Genomic DNA, 27,404 nt, shown 5'->3' with positions numbered 1-27,404 from the left:
CCAATCCATCAATAATCTTAAATCAATATGACAGTGAACAAAATTTAAAAACAGAGTGACTTCACCGTCTTTGTATCACTTCTAAAATATTACACTTATCTTTAATCTAATTCTTTATTTAAGTAAATAATCTCATGGCTTTCATATCTCAAAATGCTATCTGTTGAGCCTGATAAAATGAGAAAATATCTTTGCTTTTGTTTACTCTTATTCTTAATGCTTTTTTTAAGGTATGCTTTTTAAATATACCAGGTATGTATACACAATACTAAATCAATTACCTGGCAATTTATAGTAATGATGTATTTCACATAAATCAATTTTCCAGATAACTTAAGTTCATTGCCTAAAACATTTTAGACATTTTTAAGGGCTATATATCTAAAATGCTTTACTTTCCTATCTTCTTCCTGCACATAATTTAACCTTTCTTGATGCAAGTTTAATTAACATCAACCTCAACTACTTTCACTGTGCTGTGGTAAAGTCCTGGCCTCAGGGACTAATGAATGTGTATAAAGTGTCTTTTATTTTGTTGCTGATTCTTTTGCTTCTTTCTTCACTCAGCTGTTAAGAATACTTCTCAATATTTTGATTTTCTAGAAGCCTCTCTCTTCCCTGTCCTTTTACTTAATCTGCTATTCATCCTAAATTTATAAAATCAGTAAGCTCATTTTTGGACAGAATTCTAAACCCACACTGCCTTCATGTCTTTTCTAAATAATACCATATAAAGTCTATGAGAGCTTTTTTCCTTAAAAGCCTTTTTCACTCTTATTTTCCAAGTTTATGGAAGTAGGAATCTTAATTTGCTTAGAGTTACTAATGAAGATTCCAGTTAAGATAGCAATCCAACAAGCATATTTCCTGTTGTAAAGGGACAGATACAATGTACTGAACTGACAATAGTTAATAAACATTTGTCAGTTTATGGCCTTTAACCCCAAGACATACAATGAAACATTTCACCTGCTTTTTATAAAATATAAAAATTTGATTTCTAGAGTTAAATTACTGCAACAAAATCAAATGTTATTTATGAGTTCCAAACATTTCTCTTTGAAAATTTGCATAATTGTCAAAGCACATCTCACTTGTTAAAACATCAAGCCATCAAATGTAACATAAAACAAGGTGTTATAAAACACACAGACAGTTGGGAAACATTTTATTTTTTTCTATTTTCAAATAACAATTTAATATGTGAATTTTAAGTTTTTCTCTTCCATCTTCAAATTTTAATGACTAAAAAAGCCTAACCATTTTATTGTCAAACTTAAGATTCACACTTTAAAATTATTTACTAATCTTGTAAATATACTGTTTTCCTAATAGTAACAATTTTAATAAATGCCATACACAATACATTTCTATGCTCCTTTGGTCAGAAATATAAATAGGAACTTTAAATCAGATTTCTGGATATTCAAAAATGGTTTTAAAAGCACAAACTCAATCTATTGTAGTAACTACTAAAATTATTTTAGGAGTTACCATCAAGAATCCTTAAGAAGGAAGTGTCAAAGCTGTGCAATAGATACAAAAATGTTATGTACAATTTAAAAAACAAATTTAAACCTATAAAACTCAAAGGCCAAATTGAAGAAATTATAAGCATCAAATTTAAAATATCTTCATTTTTTTAGATCATACAGAAATATATTCTGTGAATAATCAGGATTATTTCATAAATATATATGTGTATATATAAATATATATACCTACAGAATTTGCTGTGCGAATAAAATCCAGCTTATTACATGAAAAAAAATTTGCACTTTTAGATTATTCAAGATCTTGCCATATTTACCCTTCAAGTGTAATACAATAACCCAGTCCTGCTGCTTTTGGCACAGGTATATAGTGACACAATCTTATAAACACAATGCTTTTATATTTTATTCACTGAAATATGAAGAATTTAAAACAAAATCTAGAATTCTGACACATCTATATAGCTACACTGCTTAAATAGAATAGACAAGCAGGCTGTTAAATCTTAAACCTGCCTTTACAACTGGAACAAAAAGAGACTCCACCTTCTACATGTTTTCTCCAATCTATTCCATGTGAATCTCCAGCTTGCACACGTATGTATTAACTTTCTACCCATATATGATTTTTTTCAGATCACACCCCAGTATATAAGGACAAGAAATAAATGTATAATAAAAAAATTGGATAAATCAGGAGAGGCTTCTTCGTCTTGAATTCTTCACCAACTAAAAGAGAAGCAGCACTGTAGGCAGCCCAAAAGACACCAAACAGCTTTAGGGGAGAAAAAGATATTATATTAGCAAATAGAAGTACTCTTTGAATACTATAAGAAGGGGAAAAAATTCCAATCTATTGCTGACAAACCTTTCTCAAGCTACTATTGTAGAAAATTTAAATAGTACTTCCAAGGACACTCAATCCTTATAGTAAAGAATGAACTGGAAGTCAGGATACCTAGACTCCAAAACTGACTATGTTATTATCTGATGGTACACCTTTGGACAAGTTATTTCTCCTCTTTCAGTATTGGTTTCCTCATCTGAGAAAAACCAAAGGGGAGGCTAGATTAAATGGATTAGATTCTTACAAACTCTAATGACCTATGATTTATACATACTTAATTGTATTGTCTGTATATACTTGTTTTTGCTTCTTAGACTTTCAAATAACCTTGAGACTCTGAATTAGAGGCATAATAATAATAGTTTGCATTTCTGAAGTACTTTCCCTACAAATTAGGAGGGCAGGTAGAAATATCTGTGAGGAAGAGACCTTTTCCTCCTCACAAAAATTTTTTTCAGTAGGATGGAGCACAAACAAGAATATACAACCTCTTGCTGGTCAGTCTATAATAGAACTAAGAAGGTTACTCATATAAGTCAATTCAATTAAGACAAAAATGAAAAAAATCTCACTTCTTTCAGAAAACCCTCAGTCTCAAATTTTTAGCCCTCTCACTAGAAATTACTTTGTATTTACTTCTTGTTAAGTTGTTTCTTGGCAAAGATTCTAGACCGGTTTGCCAATTGACCACCACCTCTCCTTGAACCCAGCTGATGACAGCCCAGGACCCTGAACCCAAGAGTCTTCAGAATTGCAATGCTTCCAACTCAGTGCCCAGAGCCCCATCCTAGGAAATAATTCCTGTGAAGATGAAGCCTGGCAATTCCTCCTTTAAATGCTATAATGTTATACTGAAGACTCAAAAGAAAAAGTTTTGTCATTAGCATCTTTGACACTGTCAAATGGTTCAACATCTGAAAATATGATTTTATCAACTGGCTGTGTCACTACATTCTAAGGACCATGAGATCTTTTTTTCCATTTGTTTTAAAGCTGAAACCTTCATTATATATTGTCTCCCTCATAAGAGAAAACAAGGACTGTCTTATTTTTATATTTGTCTCCCTAGGGCTCCACATAATACCTTGCACATAATATGCACATAATAAATGTTTCCTTTAATCATTCATGTACTCATTCATATTACTTGGGAGAAAAGTTTAATATTAAGTAAAATAATCAGTTTTGTTTGGTGTGTCATCATTTTTAAAGCTAGGGAAGTAGCAAAATGACTTTTTCTCTAGAAGATACTATATAGCTTTGAAAAATAAAATATAAACTGTATAACTTACTTTTATTAGTGTTGATACAACGTCAAATGATCCAACCACCAAAAGTAAAGGAGCTATTACAATGAGGGGAAGTAACGAATATCCTATGACACCAAGAACTTGACCATATGCAACCTGTGGATTTTAAAAATTAATATTATAGGAATCCAGAACACTCTAACAACGCTTGCACATTGACACTATAGGCTTAGAATTAACATATAAAAATTAGGAAATAATTATGAGGTAACATATAAATTACCACTTCACATATTACTACTCAAATCATCCTAGTCCAGGTACTACACCTCCTTTCTCCACTTGGTGATTTTTTCATACAAGTAATAGTAAAATAAAATGAACATTTAGAAACATTTAGGTATCAAGTGGAAATAAGCATATAAATGCATATATATTATGTATCCATGCTTTAACTGTAGTCTTTTTTAAAGCAGGAATAGGGAGTTGCAAAAAGGGAGGAGAAAAAAATAATGAAAAAAGTACATAGCAGAATACTTATGAGGAAGCAAAGAAAAACTAAATAGCTTTGAAAACAATATATACTATTTATTATAAGTTTTTTTTGAAATAGAAATATGTTGTTTTATACTGAATACTCTCTTAATGCTATGCTGCATACAGGACAAAGTCTTTTTTTTTTCTTTTCTCATTTTAAAGTTTAAAATAAAATTTACCCAAAAAGAGACTTGTGAGGGACAAAGAAATCATAAAATGGGGGAATCCTAGTGTCAAAGTAGGGAATAGTTCTAGTTCCATCTTTAGTTTCAGTAAGAAGATTTATTTACTATTATACATAAATTCATGTAATACAGACATATACGATTAATTATAGTTTGATGCAACAAATATACTGACAGAACCAGTTCATATAAGTTGAAGACCAGGGAAGGGAGAAACCTGGAGGTATAATACTGTGTTAAAAATGGGGGAAATGGAACAAAAGAGGAAATGTAATCTATTCTTGAAAACTAACATTTAGTATATATTTTTCATTTTTTGGCTGAGGCAGTTGAGGTTAAGTGACTTGCCCAGGGTCATATAGCTAGGAACCATTAAGTGTCTGAGGACAGATTTGAACTCAGATCCTCCTGACTTCAGGGCTGGTGTTCTATCCACTGCGCCACTTAACTGCCCCTTAGTAAATACTTTCATTCTAGAAGGAAAAATTATCACTAGCACTAATTTACAGACTCATTATTTATAACACATGGAACTGTAATTAGTCAAGAGAGTTTGGGAGACAATGATCTAGGTTCAACTTTGATGCAGGATTAGAATGATTTATATTTGTAAGATGGGGGAAAACAATTGTTTTTCAGAAGTATATTTCAGGAAAACAGCAAGAATATGAAATCAAGAAAGGTCTTCCCCCTTATAACTTAAGTCTTATTGGACATAGTCAACATGAGAATGTTTTGCTTAACTATGTACATATGTTATAAAAGGTCTTTTCTTTTATAGAGTGGGGAGAGAAGAGGGAAAGAAAACAACTGCCTATTAAAGAAATTTTTTTAAAAAAATCTAAACCCCTTCCGGGGGGGCAGGGGGGAATTTATAGTGGTCTCAGTTCCTTCTATGTTCAATTACAGAGTAAAGTATCACAATAAAGTGTTAGATTTAGGAAGAACTGAATTCAAATTCCATTTCTAATACTGGCCAGATGTGTGACCAAGAGCAAATCCTCTGACCTGTCTGAGCTTTATCCAACTTTCTTAGATTTAAAATTATTCAGAGATTGCTGACAAAATCATAATTCCTTGGCATATTCAATTGTTCCTGGTTTGTTGGAAAGGAAACTAGAAAGAATTAATTAAAATTTTTGGAGACAAAAAATTTAGTAAAAACTGATAACATCAAATAATGATCATTTTAATTGGTGGTAAGAAATGGGAGTAGATTAGGAAACCAGTTCAAATTTTCTCCTTGCCTTCAGAATGATTCTCTAGAGGGCTCTTCTAAAGTATCTTTTTTCCTTATCTAGAAGAACATAAATATGTTCTCTTAGAATGATCTTTAAGGTCCCTTTCAATTCTCAAATTTTTGGTTATTCCTTTCACAACAAGTGAAAGTTCTCAGAAAATTGTTAAAAGTCAAGTATATGCAGTGAGAACCTGTCCTCATGATTTACATTATTTTCAATTATTAACAATGAATTATTCTTAAAACCATACAAATTATAATGGATCTATGGAACACAAAGTTTTTTAAAGTAAAGGATAATTTTCATAAAGAGTTACTTACTTCTCCACCAAGTACTCTGGCTAATAAGAAAATTGTTAGGGAGCCAAATATCCAAATAGTTATGATCCATGAAACCACCTTAATAGAAAATAAAAAAATAAACACAATTCTTTTCTTCATGTAAGGTACTTTGTAATTTTCTTTTTTTTTTTTAAATTAAAGCTTTTTATTTTCAAAACATATGCATGGATAATTTTTCAACACTGACCCCTGCATAGCCTTGTGTTCTAAATTTTCCCCTCTTTCCCCCCACTCCCTCCTCTAGAGGACATCGTAATTTTCAATCATAAAAGTTCAAACTTAGTGGCTATATCTACATCACTGGTTATAAAAAAATAATGCATGGTGGAAGCTAGGGAGTCTGGAGAACACTCCTTGATCCTTTACAAGTAGGAATCATCACAACTCTGGAGTTACTAAGTTTTTAGAAAAATTATTATTTTCCTAAAGCTTTGGGGTCACCTAAGCATTCTGGCACACATATTTTGTGTATGTGTGTGTGTACATGTTAAAAAATAAAGCCTCAGGCATGGAAAAATGAATATGGAAAAAGAAAACAGGGCAAAAACAGTGTTTTGGTTGCTGAACATCTGAAAAGGAAATGATATAATCAATCTGTTAGAGATTCTAGTCATAGCTTTCTTTTTTTTTTTTTTCTGCTAAGGCAATTGGGGTTAAGTGACTTGCCCAGGGTCACACAGCTAAGAAGTGTTCAAGTGTCTGAGAGCATATTTGAATTCAGGTCTTCCTGACTTCAGAGTTGGTGCTCTATCCACAGCACCACTTAGCTGCCCCTTGTCATAGTTTTCTTACAATATTTCAAATACACTGGCATAAAAACTAACAAAAGGGAAAATAAACATAAATATAAGGTTTTTATTTCAAGTGCTAAATGCCTGTAAAAAAACATAGTACTAAACTATAAAAGTGATAAGCCTGGACCTAAAGTGTTCAAGTTTCTTATTAGATTTCTTACAGATATCTCTATTATGAGTAATTTCATCATGTGTATGAGTAGAATAACTAATTAGTAAACTATCACTGGGATTTTCAAAAAACATGGAGCAGAATGAATACAAAAGAAAGAACTGGTAGTAGGAGACAGAGGAAAGTGAAGAGGCTGGTAAGTTGGGCAAGACTTCTCTAAGAGACATTCGCTTGTAAATGGGGACAATTAGCACACCAGAAAGGATTTGTAAAATGCTCACTATCTACATTTTGGGGACTAAGAATTTAGGAGTAGTACTGGAAAGGAGGAAATCAGTGGCCTATAAAAATAGGGGCTGCTGACAGCTGAAGGTAACCACAAATAACAGGTAGGAAGGCTAAAGAAACTTTTTCAGGGACTTAAAAAAATAGTAAAATTGTGGAATTTCACTTGTTCAGCACTTAACTTTTTTTCCCCTATCATTGACCCACTCCAACCTCTTTGGCAGTCCTGTAGACCTCTTTTATTTAATGCACAGAAAAACACTATTCTGAAAATACATTAGGCTACAAAAGAAACCAATTGTTTGAAATAAGTATACTTTTTCCCACTCAATCTAACGGATCCCCTAAAATCTATTTATAGTGCCCTTGTGGGTGTGTCTGTGGACTTCAAATTAAAACTGAACATATTTATTATCCTTTATTAGTAGGAAAAAACCCAAATTGGTTGATTTAATATACTAACACTCCTAAACAAATCAGACTTCTGGACTTGTTTTTTCACTAATTTTACAAGCAAATCAAATGAGGAAGGAGTAACTTAGTTTGGTAAATTTTTTTATTATTATAAAAGCATCTAAATCTTCAGTTAGCCAACAGTAACATATATTTGACTATATTCAATATTCAAATATTTTTAAGTTTAAAATATGTAGAAATAAAGCAATATACTTACCCTGAATTGTCCATATAACGAAATCATTGAGAAGAAAAGGACAACTGCTAGAGGTCCCCAAAAATCAGGATTGTCCCTCACCACTTGTCTATTAAAACCAAGTGATGGCATTGGCATCAATACACATCGAATTTTGTAGTAAATATCCTTTAGATCAATATCCAGTTCCTCCCTATAATTTAAAAAACATGGAATATTGCATGGAATGTTGTCACTTCAAAATTACCAGGGTTGGGACTCAGGACTCTAGGAATCATGAGCCTAAGGTAAAAAATTATACAGGGTTGTTTCTGGAAGTGCCAACTTTTGGTAGTATGTCTTTCCATCTGAGATTACAGATCCCATACATCTTTCACGAACATCAAGTTGACTCAATCTGTTAATTACAGGACCTATTAGAGAAAGAAAAGGGGGGAAACTTTCTGATTTCCTAAGAGTTTTTAACTAAATGGAGAGTTTATATATTTTATGATGACATAGGAAGAAAAAATATGACATAATCACCTTAGGAGAAAATATTCTGAACAAGAGAGGTAATAAGGTTTTTGGTCTTTTTTTGCATTGTCTAGCTTATCACATTGGCACTACTACTTCCAACTCTCTGCTACCTTTATTAAGTTAGAGGCTATCCAAAAGATGATTAGTATGGTAAAGAAAGTAAAAATATATCATCTAAGTTTGATTTAATTAATAGAAGAAGAGACCTTAGGAGACATTGCTTCTTTCAAAGTAGTTATCTTATTCTATTAGGATCTAAGGGAAGAAAAAGAAACCATAGAGTGAAAGTTAAAGGAAAGCAGAGTTCTGTTCAATATAATAACAGAGAGCCAATGAAGCCTGGAAAATATGGATTCAAGTTGCACCTCTGAAATATAATAGCTGTGTGACCCTGGACAAGTCACTTAATTTTGCTATGTTGTAGGCAATTGTAAGACTATAAATTGCAGAAATGATACTGATCTGCATTGGTAGAGGGATTTCCCTTACTTGGGAGTTCCCCATACCAATGAAGTTACAAGTCAAGCTCCTTTCTGTATAAGGAAAAAATTTCTAAAAATTATAGATATCCAAAAAAGAAATGGACAACAGGAGCAAGCCCTATCACTAATGATGCTCAGAAAAGGGCAAGTTCATCATTTGTTGAAGATGCTACAGAAGATTTTTGCTTCATTTAGAGGCTAGACTAGATGATTTCTTAGATTTGCCCCAGCTCTAAAATTCTTTAATTTTAATAAAATCCATTAATTTTAAAACAACTTTTTAGCTCTCTCCCAATTTTTTTTAAATAAAATGAAAGATGAATATCAGCACCCACAAAATAAAACTGTTTTTAACAATCAAAAGAAAGAATAGCATTACATACAAGAGAGGCTTGTTATCTTCGGGGTCATCATCTTCCACTTCCAAGAGCCAGCCATAACCTCTCTGTCTCAGAAATGTAGTTGCTGTAGATTCTTTGATAAAGTCTCCACCAAGGTTTAGTTTGACTTCTGGGGCTGCTATTGAACCACTGAGATCTTAAAGAGAAGGGGGAAGATGGCGGATGAGGAGGATGATTAAAATGTCCATGATTTAATTGAAAAAAGTTTACATACAACATAAGCTCATTTACTCAACAAATACTTATTGATACCTACCACGTACAATACTAGACTAGAGTACAACAACAACCAGGGAAGATAAAAAGATATATAAGACAGGATGACAGCTTCTGTCTTCAAATAACTGATTAAAAGACAAACTCGGGTATTATGAACACAATTAACAAAACACTTTTCACAAAAATAAAGTGAGATTTGAACTGGAAAAAAAAATCAATTGCTTATGGGTAGGCCGAACCAATATAATAAAAAGAGCTATTTTACCAAATTAGTCTACTTGTTCAGTGCCATGCTAATCAAACTGCCAAAAAATTATTTCATAGAGCTAGGAAAAATAACAACAAATAACTCATTAAAATATAAATACCTCTAATTATGAACTTTGAAAAGTTAAGAACTCTGGAAGTAATAAGTATCCAAATATCATCTGATTCTACTTTTCCAATTTGTAAATGAGGGAAGAGGGGCCTGGAGAGATTAAATTACATATATTAGGTCAGACAAAAATTTAGTGATATGCCAGAATTAAAACCCAGATCTTGGGGCAGCTAGGTAGTGCAGCGGATAGAACACCAGCCCTGAAGTCAGGAGAACCTGAATTCAAATCTGGCTTCAAACACTTAAATACTTCCTAGCTGTGTGACCCTGGGCAAGTCACTTAACTCCAATTGACTTGCGGGGGGGGGGGGGGGGGGAGGGCAACCCAGATCTTCCCAGCTTCCTAGTCAATGAGTTATGACATTCTACCTCTCTAAAATGTAGATAGAAACATACAAAAGACTTCAAATGCAATAACATGAAATGAAAAGCTAACAAACTGGATTCTTCCATTGCCACAGGCATTTATTTTTAAAGAGATGGTATTTAAATGGACCTACAAATTACTTATTGATTCACTTAACTATTATTTATTAAATATCTACTATGTGTACAAAGCATTATTCTAGATGCTGAGAAAGATGCAAATGTATATATATGTACACACATGTGCAACTATGTAATTACTAAAATGTTGAGTTGAAAACGTTAAATACATAAAAGTTGCACAAAATATAATCCAAGCAAAGAAAAAACTTTCAACTGAAGGAAAAAAGGAAACAGAATTGGAATTGGCATTTGTGGTAGGCCTTGAAAAATCATATAAATTTGAACCAATTCCTTATATATCTTGGAAATTATGCACTGAACATTGAAAATCTGTTGCAAAAATTTGAGTAGGGAGAACAACAATGGTAAATTGAAGGTGAAAGGAAGGGCATTCCAGGTATAGAAAACTGATGTAAAAAGTGTAACAAAAATACTGAGCATGTATTAAAGAATGATGTGTTATCTACTTTGGCTGAAGCATATCACATTCAGAAAGGGAGAAAAGTCTGGAAAGGCAGAGGATCTCAAATGAGAAGCTAAGGAATTTGGACCTTTACCTCCTATCTTCTCCCCCAAACTGATCACAATAAGAGATACAGTTCCATCAAAGGCAAATATGTTCGTGACATTTCATTTTAGTACTCTATTTCAAACTTTAAGGCAAATATACAATATGTCAGCCTTTTATACTTTAAATTCTATTGCTAGAGCAAGCCAAATCAATCTCCTTCCTATTGTACTAATTTTCCAATCCTAGTCATCCAGTCTTACCTGCATTAGATGCATATTCTATGCCTACATATTCCATTTCTAAACAGCCAGTATTCCTTTCCTACATTGACTCCAAATGGATTAGGCCTGTGTTCCTTCCAGTTTTTTGCTCATTCCATTGTGCTCTTTAAATAAAGTGTCTCATTTCCTTGATCTTTTTAATCAAATATCTATCTTCAATTTCCTTAATTTAACAGAAAACTGGATCTCTAGTAAAGATATCACATTTCTTGCAACTCTCTCCAATGAATGGCATTCTTTTTACTTCTCTCAGCTTAAAATGCTAGCTATTCCTTACTTTCCATTTACAAGCTTTCAAACTATTCCACTAACACCATCCCCCAGTGACCTCTCCTCTTTTGAGGTACCTGTTATCTGTCTCTATCACTTACTCCATCTATTGCTTTCACTACTAAATTCTAGGCTATTCTTCAACTTTCTGAATAATTAGATAACCTAGTTCACAATTTTCCTATTTTATCACTTGCCATCATACTCAGGGACTTCCCATACATACATACATACACACACACACACACACACACACACACACGCACACACCCTTAATTCCTCAAATCCAATCAAAGAAATTGAGTGGAAAGGATCTGAAACATCCTGTAATATAGTTCATTTTAAAGATGAAGAAACTGAGGCCCAAAAAGGTAAAATAACTTGCCCAAGAACATAAGACTAACAAGTCAAAAATCCAGAATGTTCAACTTCTTTTTCAGACTTTTATGTCCAGTTGTCTTTTCACTACAACCTGCTTTTGTATTTTTCCTGTTTCAATAGTTATGTTACCCACTGTGGTATATGAATGTTATAGAATACTATTGTTCTGTAAGAAATGACTAGCAGGATGAATACAGAGAGGCTTGGAGAGACTTACATGAGTGAAATGAGCAGAACCAGGAGATCATTATACACTTCAACAACAATACTGTATGAGGATGTATTCTGATGGAAGTGGGTATCTTCGACAAAGAGAAGATCTAATTCATTTCCAATTGATCATTGATGGACAGAATTCGCTACACCCAGAGGAAGGAACACTGGGAAATGAGTGTGAACTGTTTGCATTTTAGTTTTTCTTCCCAGGTTATTTTTACCTTGTGAATTCAATTCTTCCTGTGCAACAAGAGAACTGTTCAGTTCTGCACACATATATTGTATTTAGGATATGCTATAATATATTTAACATGTATAAGACTGCCTGTCTACTAGGGGAAGGGGTGGAGGGAGGGAAGGGAAAAATCGGAACAGAAGTGAGTGCAAGGGATAATGTTGTAAAAAATTACCCATGCATATATACTGTAATAAAAAGTTATATTAAAAAAAATAGTTATGTTACCCTAGAATCCCAATCTTCAACCAATTGTTCAGCTACAAATCAACATCCCAGTGGTTTTCTTTACTACTTAATTTTTCTGTTCCTATTCCAGTATTGCTAGCATCACTGTGGAAATTCATGAGAATAAACTACCAACCTTTTATAAGTTGGCATTCAGAGATGAGCTCACATTGTTGTCAAAAATTCTTCTAGAAAATGTAAAATACCTCATTGGAAAAATAATTGACCCAGAAAATAGATCTAGGAGAGACAATCTAAGAATTATAGGACTTCCTGAAAACCAAAATTAAAAAAAGAGCCTAGACATTATATTTCAGGAAATCATCAAGGAAAACTGCTCGGATGTGCTAGAACCAGAAGGTAAAACGGCCACTAAAAGAATTCACCGATGGGGCAGTTAGAAGCCATCTGGCTTCCTCCTGAAGTCAGAAGGACCCGAGTCCAAATCTGGCCTCACATATTTAATACTTCCTAGCTGTGTGACCCTGGGCAAGTCATTTAACCTCAATTGCCTCAACAACAACGACCAAAAAAAAAAAAATCACTAAACACAAGAGATCCCAAAATGAAAACTCCAAGAAATGTTGCAGCTAAATTTCAGAATTATTGGACCAAGGAAAAAATATTGCATGCAGCCAGAAAGAAACAATTCAAATATTGAGGAGCCAGGATTACCTACGACCTAGCAGCTTCCACCTTAAAGGATCAAAGGGCCTGGAATCTGATATTCCAAAAGGCAAAGGAACTTGGATTACAGCCAAGAAATCAACTATATAGCTAAATTTAGCATGATCTTTCAGGGAAGAAGATGGACATTCAATAATACAGATGAATTTCATTTATTTTTGAGGAAAAACCAGAGCTGACAAAAAAACAAAAAAATGATCTCCAAATACAGAACTCAAGAGAAGCATAAAAAGGTTAAAAAGGAGAACTATATATATTTTAATATATTTAACATCTACTGGTCATCCTGCCATTTAGGGGAGGGGGTGGGGGGTGGGGTAAGAGGTGAAAAATTGGAACAAGAGGTTTGGCAATTGTTAATGCTGTAAAGTTACCCATATATATATCCTGTAAATTAAAGGCTATTAAATAAAAAAAAAAAAAAAAAAAAAAAAAAAAAAAAAAAGGAGAACTATATCTCTGTTATGGATATACATAGAGAGTACATGTATAATTTGATGTTACTGCTATAATATAAAAAAGAAACTAGAAGTGGAAAAGGGATTGTCCTGAGAAAAGAGAAAAATGAAGGTAAAATGAGGGAAATTACATCTCATGAAGAGGCAAAGACCACCTATTATAATTGAGAGAAAAAAAAGAGGAGATGAACATTATGGGAATCTTACTCTCATCAGATTTGGCTTAAAGAGAGAATATTAAACATATTTGCTTTCACAGAGAAACTTGTCTCACCTTCTAGGGAAGTGTGGGGGGGCGGGAAGGGGAAGCTAATAGAAGGGAAAACAGAAGTAGTAGGGGAAAGATATAAGAAAAGGAAAGGTGTTGTAAAGGGAGAGGGCTGTTTGAGGGAGGTCGTGGTCAGAAGCAAAATGGGAAAGGAAAGAGAAAATCATAACTTCGGGTAAATAAGATGGCAGAAAATACAGAATTAGTCATTTAACTGTGAATGTGAATGGGATGAACTCTCCCATAAAATGTAAGTGGATAACAAATTTGATTAAAAGCCAGAATCCTACAATATGTTATTTACAAGAAACACATTTGAAGCAGAATGATACATATAGAGTAAAGGTAAAAGACTGGAGCACAATTTATTATGCTTCAGGTGAAATAAAAAAAGCAGGAGTAACAGGAATAGTGATCCTGATCTCAGGTCAATCAAAAGCAGAAATAGATCTAATTAAAATAAAGAAGGAAAGTATATCCTGCTAAAGGGTACCATAGATAATAAAGTAATATCAATACTAAACATGTATGCACCAAATGGTAGAGCATCCAAATTCCTAGAAGAGAAGTTAAGAGAGCTGCAAGAAATAGGCAGCAAAATTATTCTAGTGGGGGATCTCAATCTTGCTCTCTCAGAACTAGATAAATCAAACCACAAAATAAGAAAGAAGTTAAGGAGGTAAACAGAATTTTAGAAAAGTTAGCTATGAAAGATCTTTGGAGAAAATTGAATGGAGACAGAAAGAAGTACTTTTTTTTCTTGGTGGTTCATAGAACCTATACAAAAATTGACTATATCCAAGACTTCAAAATCAAACGCAGAAAGGCAGAAATAGCAAAGGCATTTTTTTTTCAGAGCATGATGCAATAAAAATTACATGCAATAAAAAGCAAGGGGAAAACAGACCAAAAATTAATTGGAAACTAGTCTAATCCTAAAGAATAAATAGGTGAAACAACAAATCATAGACACAATCAATAATTTCATCCAAGAGAATGACAATAATGAGATAACATACCAAAATTTGTAGGATGCTGACAAAGCAATTCTTAGGGGAAATTTTATATCTCTAGATGCTTACTTGCATAAAACAGAGAAAGAAAAAAATCATTAATTTGGGCTTGCAACCAAAAAAGCTAGAAAAAGAACAAATTAAAATCCTCCAATTAAATATCAAATTTAAAATTCCAAAAATAAAAGGGAAGATTAATAAAATTGAAAATAAGAAAAATATCAAATTAATAAAACTAAGAGTTGGTTTTATGAAAAAACCAACAAAATAGATAAACCTTTAGCTAATTTGATTAGAAAAAGGAAAGAAGAAAATCAAATTGTTACTCTCAAAAATTAAAAGGGAGAACTTTTCACCAATGAAGAGGAAATTAGAGCAAAAATTAGGAGTTATTTTGCCCAACTATATGTTAATAAATTTGATAATGTAAGTGAAAAGGAAGAATACTTACAAAAATATAGATTGCCCAGATTAACAGCAGAGGAAATAAATTATTTAAAGTCCCATTTTAGAAAAAAGAAACAGAACAAGCTATTAATCAACTCCCTAAGAAAAAATCTCCAGGGCCAGATGGATTTACATGTGAATTCTACCAAATATTTAAAGAACAATTAATTTCAATACTATGTAAACTATTTGAAAAAATAGAGAAAGAAGGAGTCCTACCAAATTCCTCTTTATGACAACAGATATGATGCTGATAACTAAACCAGGTCAGGTAAAGTGAAAACTAAAAATTCTTCTATCCCACCCTTATCACTTCCTTATTTTATTCTTTAAAGAATTTGTTCCAAATCTTTTCTTCAGAGTGGTCCAGTGGAAAGTGTGCTAAATTTGGAGTGAGAGACCTGGGTCCAAATACCATCTCTACTACTTATTACCTTGTGTTAACTGTGGGACTAAGTTTCCTCATTAGTGAAATTGAAAGGAATTTGGGGCTAAATAATACTTAAAAGTCCCTTCTAAAAATAAATCTTATGATGTTATGATATGATATGCTCTCACCTTCATCTAATACTGCTCTATACATAGTAAGGTATTATATTGAAACTAACATTTATCAATTATCTCCTAGTTGGGGAGCACTGCGCTAGAAATAAGATAGCTAATAAGTATAACTAGTAAAGCCCCTGACCACCTTAGATACATAGTCTATTGGGGTGAGGGGTAAATACAGAAGCATAATGCAAAATAAAACAAGTGTATTATCTAATTCTATGTGAGGTTGGGTTAGGGTTAGGGTCATTACTATTACTATCATTACTATCATTACTATTTGGGAAAACTCAGGAAAAACTTTTAAGAAGGAGGTAATATTTGAATGGAGTTTTAAAGCTTAGGCAAAAATTCATCACATGAGGGCAAAGAGAAACATTTCATATTCAAGGAGCTAGATGACTTTAGAGATCATATAGTGTAATCTCTCTCATCTGATAGGGCATGGGGAGCAATGAAGGGCTTTAAGAAGGCAACATGACCAAAATTTATGTATGAGAAAGTGTGACTTAGCAGCTATAGATGATGGTTGGACTAGAGGGTGGTAAGAAATGGAAAATAAAATAGCCAGTGGTTTCTTTTTACATATATGTAATGTGTGTAATATGTCTAATATGTAATATTGTGTAATATGTATAACTATATACTAATATAGTTACTATATTACTAACATAGTAATATAATAATAGTTTTAGCTGTTATGATCCTTGGTTAAAAGGTAGACTGATTATCAACAACCATGTCAAAGGAAGTTCATATCCTGCTTTAAATGTTGTAACTTGTAGTTAATTACTGTTGACTTTAATTCTGGAGCAAAGAGGTTTTTTTTTAAACTTATACTGTTTTATTTTTTCTAATTATACCTACGCCTTAATTTTTAAAAAATACACATTTCTTTATGAATCAGAGAACAGAGAAAATCAGAACAAAAAGGAAAAACCAAAAGAGAGAAAAAAAGGGGGAAAAAAGTGAACATAGCATGTGTTGATTTACATTAAGTCTCCAAAAGAGTTTTTTTTTTTTTAAACAGGTTCAATTCAGCTGTAGCTTAAAAATTATGTAATACAACTAGTACAACTAGGGCTAATACAACTAAATGAAAAAGAAGTGACTTGAAATAATTCTCAACCTGCAGAAAGAATTGTAATTAAGTTAAAATGACCTAAAATAATTTCGACAAAACTCCCATATTTTTCCCCACTCCTACATACTGTGAAGAAGGCCTCTAGAGACTTCATAGGACAACCATATTACCTCCCACAATATGGGACTTTGAATCAGAACCTTGAACAGTTTAATCATCTTTCCTTCAACTGACCTCTGTCTTAATAATCACTGATATCTGCCTGGACTCAATTTCATGGTCAACATACTCCAACCTCTTAGACTCTTCCTATTTGCAATAATTCTGAACTCCCAATGTCAACACATAAACCCCATTACCCATTTCCAATTTATTCCCATTCCATTCAACCTTAACATCCTAGAATGTGTCCCCACTCCAGATCTGCCCATTTCCACTAAAACTTCTAGAATGCACAGACCATAATTAACCAATTTCCTTTCATTTTAATCTCTATCTTCTAGTTGTTATTGAAATCTAGGTCCTTTTTTTGATAACATTGCTTTTCTTACTATCCTTTCCTTACTTGCTGCACCACTTTTACTAATCCTCATTATGAACTGTGGATGGAATGGCTGGAGTATTCATTGCTCCCCATTGCTACTTTCAGTGTCTCCCTGCACCATAATCACTCAGCAATCTGTACCCATTGAGGTTAATGATTTTCAAATTTATCATCAAAATGGAAGAAAGATGAAATGTTTAACAAACTTTCCTTTTCCCCTGTAATTTCAATTCCATGCCCATAATAGGCAGGTCTCACAAAGTAAGAGGAGATGGAATTACATTTTCTGAAATGTTTTCTTACTTTATCCCCTGTCTTGGGAAAGGACTAAGAATAACCCTCAGCATCTAAACCAAATTTAGATACTATTCAATTCTTCATTTGCTATGCGCGCTGCCCTTGTTCACTATTGCACTTTAGTTCATCTCTATCTTCTTGGATGCTTCCTTTTCCACCCTCCACCTTCATTATTTATTCTGGTCTCATGGCTTAAACTCTGAAGAAAATCTTGATCGTTTGCCCTTTTCTTGTGGGGTAGAGAGTAAATATAGTATCCGAAACGGAATGGTGTTATATACAGATATAATCCACTACATCCTGGAAAGTTGGGATGAGGGTATTGACTTCTTTCCCAACCCCTTTACTCAATAAATGCCACTTTCAGTATCTAAACTATCAGGAATGGAAGTTGAGTTATAAATTTTAAAGGCAGCTAGCCGGCACAGTGGCACTGAGTGTTATGCCTTAAGTCAGAAAGATTTGAATTCAAATCTGACTTCTGACACTTACCAGCTGAGTGAACCTAGGCAAATGACTTAACCCTGTTTGGTTCGATTTCCTCATCTGTAAAACGAGAAGGAAATGGCAAACCTCCCTAATATCTTTGCTAAGAAAATCTCAAATGGGGTCATGAAGAATTAGACATGACTAAAATGACTGAACAATAACATATAAGTTTAGGTGGACTATTCTAGCCTAAGCTGTTTTGGACAGATACTGACTTAGATTTTTTTTTTTTTTAGTCCAAAATTTGTAATGTTTTTAAAAGATGGGGGGAAAAACTGGGTATAAGCAAGAGTAGAACCTGGGTTCAAGGTAATCTCTGCTCTTCCTTTTCTATCTCTCCTCATTCACAAAAGAAAATCTAATACCCTTCAGCCCTTCCAAATAATGTCATGAAAGGAGGAAGCAGGTTGTCATTGGAAAGAAGGCCAGATTGTTCTAACTTCTTAGAGACCCTGAAACCTTTTTGACAGATGGCTATAGCTCCCTAAAACTCCATGGATAATCTCTGGGTCAAGGTAGTTCCTACATTTTCCTGACTTGTCTAAAGTAGGAAATGTAGGAAGCAGTTTAGGCAGATTCCCTACAATGACTTGCCCATCTTTCTTCAATTCTACTACCAAGGCTCAGCCTACTCCCTATGGGACTACAAAATAAACTTTGGATATTTAAGGGATTACTTCTTTCCCTTTGGGGAAAATAAACTTTAAATGTCAGATTAGCTTTTCCCAAGTCTCTCCCCCAGTTCTCTCATTTACAGATTACATGTGGATTTTGCTTTCTACTGTTGCACCCAGTAGCCACTCATGTTTCTGAGTACGTGTAAGCATTCTGTTTTGGGACTTTTCTCCTTCCATACATCACTTCTTTTTGTATGCCTGACATTAACATACTGGAGGTTTTGAGAATTCACTGTCTTGTGGTTTTGAAATTTTTAATTTTGCATAAGCATGTACTTTCCCTTTCTCCCATAGCTGCTAATATAAATAATAAGCAATAAACGACAGGGGAAACGAAATAAGCAATAATAAGCAATAACATCCTGTTAAAAAATAAAGTCTCTTAATAAAAATCCTAATAGTCATTACTGAAAAACTCTCAGGGCATCCTCCTTTCCTCAATTAGTTAAGGGCCTAGCTTAAAGTGTCGCTCTCCAAGCAATTTGGAATTATGTCCAAAGGATGGTAAAACTGTGCATAGCCTTTGACCCAGCAGTACCAATACTGGCTCTGTGGAAATAACAAAAAAGAGAAAAGGACTGATATGTGCAAAAATAGATTTGTAGCTCCTCTTTTTATGGGGGCAAAGAATTGGATAATGAATAGAAGCCCATCAATTGGGGAATGGTTGAATAAGTTATGATATATGAAAGCAATGGATTACTATTGCTCAAAAAAAAAAAAAAAAAAGATGAACAAGCTGATTTTAAAAAGGCCCAGAAAGATTTACATAAACTGATGCTGAGCAAAACAAGCAGAAACAGGAATATAGTATACACGGTAACAGCAAAATTGTCCCATGATAAACTATGAAACACTTGGTTCTTCTCAGCAATTCAGTGAACTAATGGAATCCCAATAAATTCTGGATAGAAAACACCATCTGCATCCATGAGATTGAATGTAAATCAACATATGGTATGCTCACTTTTTGTTGCCTTTTTCCCCTTCTGCTATGGATTTTCCCTTTTGTTCTGATTTTTCTCTCCGACAAAATTCATAAAGAAATGTATTTTATAATGTTTTGGTCATGTATACTTATTGTGTATCTAAGTTATATTTTAATATATTTAACATCTACTGGTCATCCTGCCATTTAGGGGAGGGGGTGGGGGGGGTAAGAGGTGAAAAAGTGGAACAAGAGGTTTGGCAATTGTTAATGCTGTAAAGTTACCCATGTATATATCCTGTAAAAAAAAGGCTATTAAAAAAAAATAAAATAATAATAATCACATTTCAGATAAAAAAAAAAAAAAAAAAAGTTTGAGGACCCCTGTAACACCAACGGATGCAAGTCTCTTCAGACTTTTTCATCCCTTGATTTCTTTGGGTTTTAGTTTTTTTATAACTTTATATTTATTTCTAAGACTTTCTTCTCCCTGAAAATTAACTTTAAAATGGCAAAACCCAGCAGAATGCAATTGTCTTGAAGCCCTTTCATTCACTGTACCTTTTGTTCATCCTCAATAAAACATAGGATAAAAGCTTTAAAAAAAAAAAAAAAGAAATGTATTTTAAAAGTTAATATACATGTAAAAAATATATGTATGTGAACAGAAAGTCTCATCCTGCACCCAACTCTAAGAAGATTCAGAACACAAATTGATACTCCTTCAACTACCCCAAATTCTTCAAGTTTTTTAATTTATTCAGTTCCCATGAACTGTCTCCACTCAGCAATACACTAAGATGGTCATATTCTTGATCCAGAAATGTTCTATTTTCATATTTATAAACTCCAAAATTTATCTGTAATTTTATCATCCACATTCCTATATCAAACAAGCTTTAATCCTATTCTTCATTGACATCATGACTTCTATTCATTCTATGTCTCAATTCTTTCCTGGGCATTCATCTCTGCAGTGTTCACAATTTTGTCTTTTATTTCAGCTTCCTGGTGAACCAACTCAATTTGACTATTACTCTTTATTCTTGAATCCCTTGCTCCCTATACTATCAATCCATCATGCCTTGCCAAATCTTAACCAATGCCTGAATCTCTCATTTATCTTTTACGTTTATTCATCTAAAGCTAAATGGAGCAAGAAGAAATGAAACTATTCTGACAGGATCCACTACAAAGTTGTATCACCTATTCTATACTGGGACGGTCAACTGAAATTAGGAAATATTTTTACACCTTCCTGGTCAATTTGCTAGCTTCACATTCTTTCTTTTCTTTCTTGTCTTTCCTCGTCTCCCCTCTTCTCACTTCAGCTGAGGACCTCACCTCATATTTCACCAAAATAACTAAGGCCATTCACTGAAAGCTCCACTTGTTATTTTACATCACTTAAACATTTTCCTCTCCCATGACTTCGTTATCAGACAATAGATGGTCCTTTTTGTCAAGGCCAACCCATCTGCATGAACCCTTGAATATAATATCCCCTCCTATCTTCTCCAACAGATTTTCTCCATCTACCACAACTGCTCTCTCTAATCTCTATTTGCTGGCTCTTTCTTTGCAACCAATAAATAAATGCATCCGCCTTGTCCTTTAAAAATACTTTTTGTGTGATTCAGGCCAATTCCAATATACTTATGATAGGGAGAGCCATTTCCACCCAGAAAGAAAACTATGGGGACTGAATGTGGATCATAACATAGTATTTTCACCTTTTTTTGTTTTTCTTTGCTTGATTTTTTTTTTCTCATTCTTTCTTGTGCAGCATGATAAATGTGGAAATTTGTTTAGAAAACTGCACATGTTTAACCTATATTGGATTATTTGCTGTCTAGGGGAGTGGGATAGGGAAAAAGGAGGGAGAAAAATTTGGAACACAAGGTTTACAAGGGTGAATGTTGAAAACTATCTTTGCATGTATTTTGAAAATAAAAAGCTATTATTAAAAATTTTTAATAATAAAAATCTTCTTTGTAGGGAAAAGGACCCCCATATACCAAAAATGTTTTTAGAAGCTCTTTTTGTGGTGGCAAAGAATTGGAAAATGGATAGATGGCCATAAATTGGGGAAAGGCTGAATAAATTATGGTTATGAAAGTAATGGAATATTATTGTTCTATAAAAAATGATGAACAAGCTGATTTAGAAAGGACTGGAAAATTTTACACAAACTGATGCTGGGCAAAACAGTCAGAACCAGGAATACATTGTACACAGTAACAGCAAGACTGTTCCATGATCAACTTTGAGATACTTGGTTCTTCTCAGCAGTTCAGTGATTCTAGACAATTCTAATAAACTTTGGAGAGAAAATATCGTCTGCCTCCAGAAAACTGAATGTAAATCAACATAGGGTATTTTCTCTTTTGTTGTTGTTTTTTGTTTGTTTTCTCTCTGAGTTTTTCCCTTTTGTTCTGATTTTTCTCTCCCAATATTTATCATAAATGTGTATTTAAAAAAATTAATGTACATGTATAACAAAAAAAATGCAAAAGAACATTCTTTGTAGGCACTTTGGAGCCCCTCTTATAACAAAACAGAAGTCAATGATAAGTGCAGGAAGATGATTTAGGAGTTACAGAAAATAAGAAACATCATTTAAATTCCTAGAAATATTATATCAAAGTTTCTATCTTTTAAGTTGAACTTTTCTTTGTGAAATACTATTACCTAACAGTACCAAAGAACAATTGATACAACCACAGCTTTAGAGCTAGAATGAGCCTTATAAGTAATTTTAATACATCTATTTTCACCTAAACCAAGGTCTATAGAATCATGACTTTCTCTATGTTAATCATATTGGACAAAAAGCTGATATTTGAACACAGGTCATCAGACACTAAAATCAGTGCTCTTTTTTTTTTTTTTGACTGTTTCATGCTTGTAGTTTGATCAGGGACAATAAACATATGGTTAAGTTATAAAATATATATTATTTATATCTTCAATTGTAAAATATTCTCATCCATATTCCAAAAATAAAAGAACCAAAATGGCAGAATACAGTAAAACTCTTCCAAACAGATACAGAAAATATACCAGATGAAATCCTGATCTGGAAATCCAAGAAAAAAAATCCCAATAAGTCATTTTTCTTGCCAATGTTGGCAGAACTGTAAAAACTGGAGACAGACAAGATTTAGTAAGGAACCACTACACAAAGCATTTCAGTACAAGGAGAGGCTGTGTAAAAAGGACTGGGAGATTCATAGAAGCCAAAATTTGTTTAAGATGCAAGATCAGGTTCCTGATTGACAGCACTGTTGCTTCCTACCCAATACCAGATCACACATGGCACACAAAGGAGGGGATCTGTACCTGAGGGTAGAATTCAATGGTGAGGTATCATGGGTTCTAGCCTATTATACCAAAAATGAACCAAGTTCAAAAGAAATCAGCAACTGCTTCTCCCACCCACACCCCAGGACAGAGTTTGATCTCACTCCCAAATTTTAGCACAGTCTGAAGTCTTCAAAGGAATAACCAGGCCGCAATTTCCAGACCAAAGGGCAGCCTACAGTTCTGTTGCTCTAAACCAAAAGAGCTTTCTACTTGGCTGACTGTGGCTCAGTCCAGTAGCAGTCTAAAAAAATTTCTAAATGGGCAAGTCTATAAGACTAAAAAATTTGCAGAACACAGAGGAGCTGGCAAGGATTCAGACTTTGCGTTGGGAACTTTGGGTACACTGAAAGCTTGCTGTGTGAGATGTCCCTGAGAGCCTGAAAAAATATAACACACTCCAGAATTAGTGGCAAGATTAACTTAGACATTACCTCCAGAAATGTTCAGAGCCTGTCCCTAACAAATTTGTAATCAGAAAGAAGGCTGGAAAAAATGAGCAAACAAACAAAAGGTTCCCATTATTAAAAAAAAAAAAAAAAAAAAAAAAAGCTACTGTAGTAATATAAAAACTTATTGTAGAGACAAGGATGATCAAGACAAAAACTAGAAAAGAATGACTCCAAAATATCTATAAGCAAGGGCTCAACATAAAACACAAATTGGGCACAAAATCAACTAGAATTTCTACAAGATATGATCAAGATCTTTTCTTGTTAAGGGCTTAAAAATTATATTTATAGAAGAATGTTGTTGTTGTAATATTCAGTCATTCAATCAGTTCCTATTTTTTATGACTTTATAAACCATACCACAACAGGCTTTTCCTTCTTCTACTACCTTTCAAAATCTGTTTTAAGTTTCCATGATATTATTTATATCCATCTCATTTTTCGCTATTTCATTTGTCTTTTTCTTATGCCATCATCTTTCCAAACATCAGAATCTAGTCCAGTGAGTCCTATCTTTTCATTATGGAGTTAAAAAATTTAAACTTCAGCTTCAGTTTTTGACCTTCCAGTAAATAGCCTGAATTAATTTCTTTAAATATTGATTTATTTCATCTCCTTACTGACCAAGGGACTCTCAAAACTTTTCTCCAGTACAACAATTCAAGAGCGATTCTGTGGTGCTCAACTTTCCTTATAATCCAAGTCTCAGAGCCATACATTGACATTTGAAAAACCAAAACTTTAAATAAATGAACCTTTGTTGTAAAAATGTTTCTGCTTCTTAATATGTTGTCTAGATTTGCCAATTTTCCTTCTGATTAGAGTTCATGGTGGCAGTTACCTTCTACCATAATCTTTGAGTCCAAGAATATAAAATCTGACACTGTTACCATTTCTTCTCTATTTGCCATTAAGTGATGGGATCAGTTGCCAAGATATCTGAGGTTTTGATGATAAGCTTCAGGCCAGCTTCTATATTCTCCTTTTTCACCCTTAAGAGTCTTAACTCTTCACTTTCAATCATCAGAATAGTATTCCTTTGCATATCTGAAATTGTTGCTATGTCTTTCAGAAACCTTAACTTGAATGCAAAACTGAGGCAGAAACAAGTAATGATTTTCCTAAAGTCACACAGCTGAATTAATTGAGGTTTCTTCTGACTCCAGGTCCAGTTTTGTTATCTATTGTGCCTACTAGCTGCATATTCTTTAAGGATGCCAAAGATATTAAGAATAGCCTCATATAAGTCAAAATATTTATAGCAGAATTTTTTGTAGTAGCAAAGACTTGAAAACAAAGGAGATAACTCATCATTAACTGGAAATAGCTAAAGAAAAGGTGGTGCATGAATAGAAGCAGAAAACAATATACACAATAATAATTAGGAAAACAATACATGGAAATTGAATGTATAGTAGTAATTATAGACCGTAACATAGAAATAAAATTTGTATCAAAGAAATGTGAAAATGTACTTCCCTGCCATTTTTTGCAGGGATGAAGGACTAAAACTGTAAGGCTTTTCTCTTAATTTTTTAACCTGAATTACCCCTTTTTCGTTGTCATTATTTGCATAAAAGGTGGTTAGGATGAAAGGGATAGTGTAAAAGCAAAGGTCCTATTAAAAAAGTAATTTTAAAAAACTTTACTATTGTGCAGAGTTAAAAAAAAAAAAAAAGACAAAAATGCAAGGAAAAAAAGGGAGCATCAGTACAGAAGCTATGAATTCTTAAATGCTACAGATTCTTTCTGGAACAGACTATGCTTCTGCTACTTTATTATCACAGAACTGCAACAAAATCTCTAATAGTTGAATCCATCTAGCTGGAGAGTCAGGTTCTGACATTTATTTACTAGCTATATCACCACAACTTGTTTCCCCATGTGAAAAATGACACTTATATTATAGATCTTTCACAGTCTTTCAATGATGCAGGACCCCAAAACTGGTGCTCCTATTAATTTTTTTTTTTGTAAATAGTATTTTAGTTTTTCCAATAACATGTAAATATAGTTTTCAATATTCATTTTTATAAGACTTTGAGCTCCAAATATTCTCCCTACTTCCCTTCCCAAGACAAAAAGCAATCTGATATTGATTATACATGTGCAATCATAGAAACATATTTTTATATTAGTCATTTTGTGAAAGAAAAAACAGAAAAGGGAAATGCCACCAAAAAAAAAAAAAAAAAAAACCTGAAAATATATACTTTGATCTGCATTCAGACTCCATAGTTCTTTCTCCAGATGTGGATAAGTATTTTCTGTCATGAGTCTTTTACAATTTTCTTGGATCACTTTATTGCTTACAAGAGTTAAGTCAATCATCGCATAATGCTACTGTTACTTTGAACAATGGGTAACTTTAGTCCCGTGAAGCTTTTCTAGAGGTGTGAATCAACATAGCGCAAAGCACAGAACCTGTAAGTAGGAAATAAATACCTAGCTCCTCTGGCTAAATCACTCAGCGTTTACTAATCAAAATCTCTGAGCCTGTTCCCTTCTCTGTAAAATGCTAACTACAGCATCTCACGTATATTAAATCAGTCAACAAACGTTTACTGTGAGCATTTACTGTGCAAGTTGTTTCAAGGAAGGAACTGTTTCACTGGTGTTCTTGCCTGGCACAGAGCAGGTACTTCATATATGTTTCCCGACAGTTAACGTACACAAAGTGCTTGGAAAACTTTAAAGGGCTATTAAATGTTGGCTACCATTAGAGACACACATACATTCTCTTCCACTGCATCCCTTCTCCCTCTCCTCACCTTTCCTACCAGCCCACCCAGCCCTTCTCCGGTTCGATCTCTGGGTTGAAACCTGGGTTGACCGAGGCTCCCTGAGCCCTCGCTCAGGAGCTGACGCCGGGGCCAGTCTCCAGAAGGGTTTGGCTTCGTCCCCGTCCCAGCCCTGCCCCCCTCGCATCCACAGCGCTGGGCCAGGCTCGAACAGAGCTCCGAGTAGGCCGAAACCCGTGCAACTCGGGCGCCTGCCTCCTCGGGGCCCTCTCGGGGGTCGCCAACGCCTCACCTTCAGCGTCTGCGGAGGAAACGAAGGTAAAGTCTCCATTAGTGGGAGAATACAGCTGGGGCGGCCCCGGCTGCGGCTGCATCTCCTCGCCCCGCGGAGGTGGCGACCGCGGCGGCGGCGGCGGCGGTGGCTGGGCCCAGGCTTTGAGGCGGAGGCGGCGGCGGCGCCGACCTTCAGACACTTCAATTCGTCCAGTCCCCGCCACGCAAACGGCAGCGGCTTCTCGACTCTCGAGCTGCGGTCGAGGCGGGCGGGGAAAGCGAGCAGGAAGATGTCAACGGGCTCGAGAAGAGCTGGGGCCAAACCCCGACCCGGGCCGTGCCCGTGGCGAGTGCCCAAACCCCACGACGCCGGCGTCCTGACAGGACCATAACACTAACAGACGTCTTTCCATTGGCTGGTTGTAATGCAGCCGCCGATTGGCTGCCTCGAGCCGGACGCCTATTGGCTGTTCTAATTGTTGCTTCAGGAAGTTCTCCCCCGGGCTGGGCAAGAAGTTTACTTATGATTGGTGGAGGAGCTGGGCTGCCTATCATCGCTTCCAGCTTTTCTGAACTCCTTCCCTTCCTTTGTTACTCCGGTGCGTTCTTTCCTTTGAGGAGTCTTTTTACCTTCTTTCTCTTCTCGTCGCCTTCCCGTGTTCCATCCAATTACGTCATTCTATCCTCTCCAGCTTTTCCCTTCTGGAAACCTGTAGTGACCTGGGGGGTTGCGAGGAAGCGTGGGTATAAGTGACGATGTGTTGTTGCTGGAGGAAGCAACTTAGA

General features: G+C 34.4%; 1 protein-coding gene across 1 annotated transcript; it reads right to left on the bottom strand.

Annotated features, from left to right (window-relative positions):
• Positions 1-1,850: 1,850 nt before the first annotated feature.
• Positions 1,851-27,019, bottom strand: YIPF4 (Yip1 domain family member 4). The gene is made up of 6 exons (XM_031951243.1): positions 26,638-27,019; positions 9,122-9,275; positions 7,759-7,930; positions 5,874-5,951; positions 3,633-3,746; positions 1,851-2,268 (listed from the first exon to the last, which is right to left on the bottom strand). Exons 1-6 carry the CDS (start codon positions 26,717-26,719, stop codon positions 2,131-2,133), a joined length of 738 nt encoding a protein of 245 aa, XP_031807103.1. The 5' UTR covers positions 26,720-27,019; the 3' UTR covers positions 1,851-2,130.
• Between the last annotated feature and the right edge of the window lie 385 nt (positions 27,020-27,404).

Source organism: Sarcophilus harrisii, chromosome 2 (assembly GCF_902635505.1).
Source record: "Sarcophilus harrisii chromosome 2, mSarHar1.11, whole genome shotgun sequence".
Classification (NCBI taxonomy): Eukaryota; Metazoa; Chordata; class Mammalia; order Dasyuromorphia; family Dasyuridae; genus Sarcophilus; species Sarcophilus harrisii.
Note: the sequence above shows the minus strand (reverse complement) of the source record. Positions and strands in the feature narration are given on the sequence as shown.

Excerpts from the sequence above, each read along its gene's own strand:
- YIPF4 (XM_031951243.1), bottom strand. The coding sequence starts at position 26,719 with ATGCAGCCGCAGCCGGGGCCGCCCCAGCTGTATTCTCCCACTAATGGA. Across the intron at positions 9,276-26,637 it reads TTCCTCCGCAGACGCTGAAG|ATCTCAGTGGTTCAATAGCA; the intron begins GTGAGGCGTTGG and ends CTTCTCTTTAAG. Across the intron at positions 2,269-3,632 it reads TTGTATCAACACTAATAAAA|CTGTTTGGTGTCTTTTGGGC; the intron begins GTAAGTTATACA and ends TCTCCCCTAAAG.